This window comes from Rutidosis leptorrhynchoides, chromosome 3, assembly GCF_046630445.1.
Source record: "Rutidosis leptorrhynchoides isolate AG116_Rl617_1_P2 chromosome 3, CSIRO_AGI_Rlap_v1, whole genome shotgun sequence".
In the NCBI taxonomy this organism is placed as follows: domain Eukaryota; kingdom Viridiplantae; phylum Streptophyta; class Magnoliopsida; order Asterales; family Asteraceae; genus Rutidosis; species Rutidosis leptorrhynchoides.
The window spans coordinates 162,931,753-162,939,446 of NC_092335.1; the positions used below are offsets into that span (position 1 = coordinate 162,931,753).

Sequence of the window (7,694 nt, forward strand, 5' to 3'; positions counted from 1 at the left end):
TTGGAAACCGAAAGTAAATCGGCTATTTGATTGCCAGTGTCGTTGACCTAAACCCGAGGCAACTGTGGATGACACACCCACCTTTAACCATCATTACTGTCATTGTTTATACCGCTATATCAAAATCACTGATGTACAAAATGTGATGAATAAAAAAGTGATTCATGTATGTTTTTATTTCAAGTTCTGTATTGCTTGAGGACAAGCAACGCTCAAGTGTGGGGATATTTGATAGTGCTCCAAATGAACATATATTTAGTAGCAATATCGTTCCAATATGTAAAGTTTTTAAATGTAATTTCCTTATTTTTAGTTGTAATAGTTAAATAAATAAGTGCGAAGACGAAAGACGCAAATCGCTCGAAAATGAAGATTTAAAGACAAAAACGAAGATTTGAAAGACCAAAACATCCAAAAAGCTCAAAAGTACAAGATACAATTAAAAAGGTTCAATTTATTGATAAGGAACGTCTAAAAATGACAAGAGTACAAGTTACGAAACGCAAAGTACAAAATATCTCAGCGTACGCAAGGACGTTCGAAAATCCGGAACTGGGACATGAACCAACTCTCAACGCTCGACGCAACGGTGTAAAAATTACAAGTCAACTATGCACAAGAATAAAATATAATATTTAAATAATTCATAATAAGAATAATATTAAATAATAAAAAGTTGTTAATTGAGCATAGTTCAGGGGTCGTAAATGAAAATTTGAATTCTAATTTTCCTATAAAAGGAACGATATGTTCGATGAATTAACCAGAGAAGATTTTTTCTTTCGATCTTTTTTTTCTTTCTATCTTTTTCTTATTTTTCTATATCAAATATCAATATCTATATTCTATATCTCTATCATAATGTTAACTTAATAAGATATAACAATAATCTTAATTTTAATTTTAAATTATGATAATAATAAGATTTATGATAGAGATCGTTTGAGTGTGTAAGTCGAAATTCTGTCCGTGTAACGCTACGCTATTTTTAATCATTGTAAGTTATGTTCAACCTTTTTACATTAATGTCTCGTAGCTAAGTTATTATTATGCTTATTTAAAACGAAGTAATCATGATGTTGGGCTAATTACTAAAATTGGGTAATTGGGCTTTGTACCATAATTAAGGTTTGGGCAAAAGACCGACACTTGTGAAAATTGAACTATTGACTATTAATAGATGGGGGGTATTGTCTAATTGAGTGACAACTCATTGGAGTCTGTCGAACCTATCTTCAAATTAATTAACCTAATAATTAATAATGATTATGGTTGTCCTATTTAGTGATGTTCATATGGAATCTGTTATAATCATTTAATTAATCAATTGGGTTGGGTAATTGATTATTCATTCTGATCAAGTGGATGAATTAATATTCATAAACTAATTAAAACAGGGGTGGATTACATACAGTAATAACTGGTGTAATTGTTGACAGAAGTGATAACTGCGTCACAGTTTAAATCCTTAATCAGTTGGAATATTTGACTTCGGGTATAAGGGTAATTTGACGAGGATACTCGCACTTTATATTTATGACCGATGAACTATTATGGACAAAAACCAGATAGACGTATCAAATAAACCAGGACAAAGGACAATTAACCCATGGTAATAAATTAAAATCAACACGTCAAACATCATGATTACGGAAGTTTAAATAAGCATAATTCTTTTATTATATTTCTCATCGTATCTTTATTTACTGTCATTTTATTACTCGCAATTTTATTTACTGTCATTTTATTTATTGTCATTATTTTACGCACTTTAATTATCGTCATTTATCTTTACGCTTAAAATATAGAATCGACAAACCGGTCATTAAACGGTAAAACCCCCCTTTTTATAATAATATTACTACTTATATAATTATATATATTTTGTATAAATATAGTTAAAAATATAGTAAGTTTCACCAGCTCCCTGTGGAACGAACCGGACTTACTAAAAACTACACTACTTTACGATTAGGTACACTGCCTATAGTGTTGTAGCAAGGTTTAGGTATATCCCATCCGTAAATTAATAAAACTTGTGTCATATTTTGTAGTATTTCGCACTATAAATAATACTATTTCGTACCCTCACGCTACATTATCAGTAACTAGTTTGAACACTTGAAAATGGGTTTTCTTAATCTTTGATTTTGGAAGATTAAAGGTTGTTAAATTGTTAAAGTTCATGTTTTAATTGTGTTACTAGTATCACTAGCTTCATTTTGATGTGTAGGTTGATTTGTAAAACTTCAAAAACATGATTTATGATTTTGTGATCCTTGATTAGGGTTTGATCGTTCTTGAGATGAACTTTTTGATACTTGAATGCCATGAAATGTTAATTGTAAGTGTGTAGTTGTAATATATGTTTCATTACCTTCAAAACGGCATATCACATGTGTGAATTGGATTCCCGAAACTTAAATTGCATTTTGTGAGCTTGAAACTTGGAAAATGGACTTTAAATGATCACTTGACGAGAAATCGGTTATTTGAAATGATGTTTTTGTTTGATGAAACATATTTAGAAGAGCTTTTCAACGATATAAAATACGAGTCATAAGTGTTTACGGTTTGCAAGTTGTGCTTATTTGAATTTAGAATTGGGACTTGAATAAATTCCGCAGACCAGGTACCAGATCACGAGCAATGCCGCGGCGCGGCGCCCCTGGTCGCGGCGCGACCCAAAGGGGTTTCCAGATTCTGTTTTTCTTACCCATTTCACGTAAAATGTTTGGCATGCTATGGACCTCCGATTCACATGAAACTTGTTCTAACATGCTTATATATGAATAACTAGCACAGAAAAATAGTTCGGGACCCGACCCATACGTGTTGACTTTTTCGTTGACTTTGACCCGACCCACGTTTGACTTTTTGTCAAACTTAACCAAATGATTATGCAATCTTTCTAACATGATCCTTTACTTGTATCTTGCATGAAACTTGACAATTTGATTCACATGCTATATAATCGAGTCGTAACGAGCCATAGGACTAATTGAACATCTTTGACCGATCGTGTTTACCGTTATTGATACAACCCTATTTGTTTAGGTCAAGACTAGTTTTGTCTTTGCACGCGTTTACTTGTTGAAGTACTTTATTACTCTTGCATTCAAGGTGAGATCATAGTCCCACTTTTACTCTTTTGAACTTATATTTGGGATGAGAAAACATAAACGTTTCTTTTAACTAAGTGAACACAAGTACAGGAAAACAAACATTCTACATACGAGTTTAGAACAAAAATCCTCAATTCGATTATCATTAGTTACACTTGCAGGGTGTAAGTGTAGGCGTGAACTTATGTTGTATGGTCATATGGGTTTGACAAACCCTCATTTTGGACGGTTCGCTACCGTCTACGGATGAAATATATTTTCGAGAAGCAGTGTTGTTCTAGCACTATTAATGGGGTATCAACGGACGGAACGTTAAGCCTTGATAATTGGGTGCTCGTGAATATTAACTTTTAGAATGTATTACTATTATTTCAACTTTGCAAATCTTGTGGTTCGGCTTACTTTACTTACTCAATTACTTACTTAAACTTATGATTTCACCAACGTTTTCGTTGACAGATTTCTATGTTTTTCTCAGGTCTTTGAACGATATGTGAAACATGCTTCCGCTCATTATTTGATATTTGCATTGGATGTCGAGTATATATGCACTACATGGAGCGTCTTTTGACTTTCTTTAAACTGTGTCGCATAGTATTCACTTGTACTTGTAACTTTGTAACGTAACTTTGGATGAACAATTCTTGTAAACTTTGAAACAAATCTTAACTTTTGAAATGAATGCGACATACTTTTGGTCAAACGTTATTTTTAAAGACCTACGACTACGTAACGGGACCTAAGTAGTCGACGCCGTCAATGACGATTTGTCGGGGTCGCTACAATCGGATGTGGAGCAGGTGACGCCATATCCATATCCATATCCATTTAATTTTTGGTCATCCATATCCATATCCATCTCCATCTAATTTCAGTTCATCCATCCATATCCATATCCGATGGATTAAGCGGGTTAATGGATATCCATTGGATATTCAAAAAAAGTTATATTATTTCCGAATATGCGATGAAAACAAAAACGTAATATAACAAAATTAAATATAACATGACATAATTGAAATCTATTCACAAAAACGTGTAATGTTTGTCGAAAATTGAACACACTTTGTTGAATACACTATTAAACATATATCATGACAAATTATAAATGTAATTTGTATGTTTATTTTGTTAGATATACGTGTTTTACTGTATCCTACCATACTTAATTCATCATATAGTTGCAAGCAAGATGTATGTATAACGATAAATACATTTGTAATAGTAAATGTGTATGTATATACCTATACTTAAATATTTATATATGTATTTTGGGTGTTAATGGATATATCTATGGATGAAATTTTTTATCCATATCCGTATCCATATTCATTTAGGTTCATCCATATCCGTATCCATATCCATTTAAGTTCATCCATATCCGTTAAAATCGGATGGATATCAACTGGATCGGGTGACCATTGCCATCCCTACTCACACTCTCAACCAGTCAAGATGAAACTCTCATTGTTTTTTTTTTCTTTTTTATTTAAAAAAAAAATAAATTAGACCAACTACATTTAAGATATCTCATTTTTTTTTTGGAGGATCCGCAATTCACTACCATAATTATTTTTCTTTAAATGACCAAAATCTGGACGATGTAACTTGATTTTAGGACGTGTATCTAGCGAGGAAGACTGGTCTTGATTTTACAGGTTTGAACTCTTGATTTTAGGGATGATTTAGGTGAGAGTAACTTGATCTTGATATTCTTTGATTATTTCTTATTTACGCTTACAAGTCACTTAAAAAAAACAAATAGAGTTATGATATAAGGTATTGTTTATAAGTGTTTGTTGGTCTATTTAAGCATTCATGTCTAAGTTCTAACTGCATAAGAAGTATGTGCTTAGGTGGTCGACTTATAGTAAGGAAGACTGGTCTTTCAAGAATACATAGCTTTCAATTCAATCGTGGTTACACGCATTTGACTAATTGATTTAGGGTTTTTCGTAGGCCTGTATTAGAAATTGCATTCCTAAGCAGTAAGCACACATAACAAGAACAAGCAGTATGTACAAAATAATGGACATAACTAAGTTCCACACAGGATGATTTACTTCAGAATCAAGATTCGGATTTATAACAAGGTAGAAAGTAGCACTTAACAAGACATAAGAAAACATAATCAAAACACGTAATTCACAAAATAATGCAACATTAAAACGCACAATTACCTGGTATCCCCAAAATCTTATCCTTCATGAAGAAGTTTCTTAGCGTTTAATAATTAACTTCCCTGAATGTGATGCACGTGGAAATGGCAGATAAATCAGATCTCTAAGAATCTTCAATTCTTCGGCAGCAGAAACACCGTACTTAAGCGTAATTCGTGCTATCTTTAGTACAGGCGACTTAGCCATGATGAGTTTCACAAATTCCATCTCAAATTTATTGTTACTAAAACTTAATATATCAAAATGCTCAAGATTATCTAAAGTCAAACTCAAGTCGTCTTGGAGATCAACAAAGTTCACGAAACTTTCTTGAGTCGACAACTCTTCATTATCATACATCTGATAAGAAAACATGATTAAATCATTAAATGTCATTAAAACTGAATTAAAAGAACCATTATCGTAAGCAATACGGCTATATATATACCTCAAACAAAAGCTTTACTAGATTTGGAGAGCTCCTGATTATGCAAAGGGCAAATGTAATGACATCTTGTTCCCTAAGACACACATTCAAATCAACACGTTTGAGGTGAAGCGGAGTTGGAAGCTTATTTGGCATACCACCTGCTGCAGCAAACAACTTTAAGAGGAAAAAAAACAAAACTAAGATTAGCAATCACAATATTCTTGTGTGAGATGTAATCAAATTTTAACAAAAATCACCTTCATGTAATACTTTGAGATACGCAAAGTATGAATCAAAGGCGCACACTGGAAAAACGTTACAAAATTAGAGGATGTTTCTTCAGGATAATCTGATTCAAAACCAATCTGCATCAATAAACATACATTTAAAATGATATCTTCGAGTGAAAGAGCTTCATAAAAGGTTATATGCACGTTACCAGAACGACATCCTCAAGTAGTGGGCAATTTGAGAGGAAATGCAGAAGCACTTGAGCAGAAACCTGAACATTATTAATATGCATCTTCTTCAACTTATTAAATCCATTAAATGTGACCGGAGGTTTGAATTCACAATATTTTAGCCGTAAAGATTCCAATCCTTGCAATAAAAAGAACGAAGAGGGTAGAGTGTAGAATAAACTCAAAGTATCAATGATCAAATCTTTCACATTAGTTCTCCTATATAGATATAGTATCATCTGGTCAAACTCGGTTCTCATGCCCAATTTGTTGATATCAAGCTTGAACATTATAAACGTCGGACAATTTTGCATTAACAAAACATGGAAGATCACATCGACAAGCCTATATTTCAGCATAAGTTCGCCAACAGGTTTCACTGGAACCAAGTTGTGATCAAATACAAGTTTGGGCATGGTCATCCAGGAATACCTCCATTTCTTTGACAAGATGCTCGTTCTCAATGCATCTCGGATTGGAATAAGAGTTAAAATAGTATCAATTATGTTTTGAGGAAGGGAGCTGATTCTATCCGAACTTAGGGATTGAGTTTCCATCATATACACTCCACAAGTCTGCAATAGAAAATTGAACATTTTATTAATATACCTGGGAACAATGACAAAAAGGGATATCTCGGACTCAGTAACAAAAACTATAAGGGACTGTTATAAGAGAAGTGATGATAAATTTACACTTATGTTTTAAAAAAATAATAATAAAATCATTCACAGAAAGGAGGAAACCAACTTATTAAATTAATAAAAAAGTTTAAATAACTCGCATTCATAGAAAACAGGGACATATTTTTAGAATTTCAGTCAGTGGTAACAAAGACAGATAACACATTTCTTTCAACTTAAACAAGTATAAAACATGAAAAATGTAAGAAAACGTATGAAATCAAACGCACTGTTCTTTTCAAAATGAATATAAAATATTACTTATATCAGAATTAGGGCTGGAAAATTAGGGGTTTCGAGTAAGATATTTTATTTCAGATTAAAGTATTGCGTAGCTGTTTGTTAATCAAATTTAATAGATGGATAAATAAATAAAACTTGATTTGAAATGAAATTTTAATCCGCAGTACAGTTAATTTTTGAGCAAAGTAATAAAACATTACATGTAATTAAGCTTTTTACAAAAAAAGAAGAGCCCGAATGCATTACCTATACGATTTTGATGGAAGGGAGAAAGAAGGGCTCCATTATCATCCTCGAGTTACAATTTTGAATTGAAAGTGCAAAGAGGAGCCAACCAGACGGAAGTGAGAAAGTAGGAGTATTTTAATTTAGGGCAAATTTTTTATTTTACAGTAAAAGGGAAGAAAGCGTTGAAGACGGCTGGTGATTGATTGTGGAGTTTGATCGTGTTTGATGATTTGCAGCGGCCTTATTCGTTTCCATGGATTCCTTTTGCTTTATGTTTTTCTCACGTTTTTAGGTGCTGTTTAGTGTTGTAGGTGGGCCGACATCATAGTTATTGTTATGCCTTTTTATTTTTATGGGTAGCCTTG

The 7,694-nt window shown here is 32.6% G+C and overlaps 1 protein-coding gene across 1 annotated transcript; it reads right to left on the reverse strand.

Annotated features, from left to right (window-relative positions):
- Positions 1 to 5,161: 5,161 nt before the first annotated feature.
- LOC139896960 (F-box/FBD/LRR-repeat protein At1g13570-like) lies at positions 5,162 to 6,747 on the reverse strand. The gene is made up of 4 exons (XM_071879594.1): positions 6,154 to 6,747; positions 5,972 to 6,079; positions 5,733 to 5,888; positions 5,162 to 5,644 (listed from the first exon to the last, which is right to left on the reverse strand). The coding sequence occupies exons 1-4, from the start codon at positions 6,733 to 6,735 to the stop codon at positions 5,345 to 5,347; spliced, it is 1,146 nt and encodes a 381-aa protein (XP_071735695.1). The 5' UTR covers positions 6,736 to 6,747; the 3' UTR covers positions 5,162 to 5,344.
- Positions 6,748 to 7,694: the final 947 nt, after the last annotated feature.

Coding starts and splice junctions, on each gene's coding strand:
- LOC139896960 (XM_071879594.1), bottom strand. CDS start 6,735: ATGATGGAAACTCAATCCCTAAGTTCGGATAGAATCAGCTCCCTTCCT. Junction 5,889..5,971: donor TCTCAAAGTATTACATGAAG/GTGATTTTTGTT, acceptor TTCCTCTTAAAG/TTGTTTGCTGCAGCAGGTGG. Junction 5,645..5,732: donor TAGTAAAGCTTTTGTTTGAG/GTATATATATAG, acceptor TTTTCTTATCAG/ATGTATGATAATGAAGAGTT.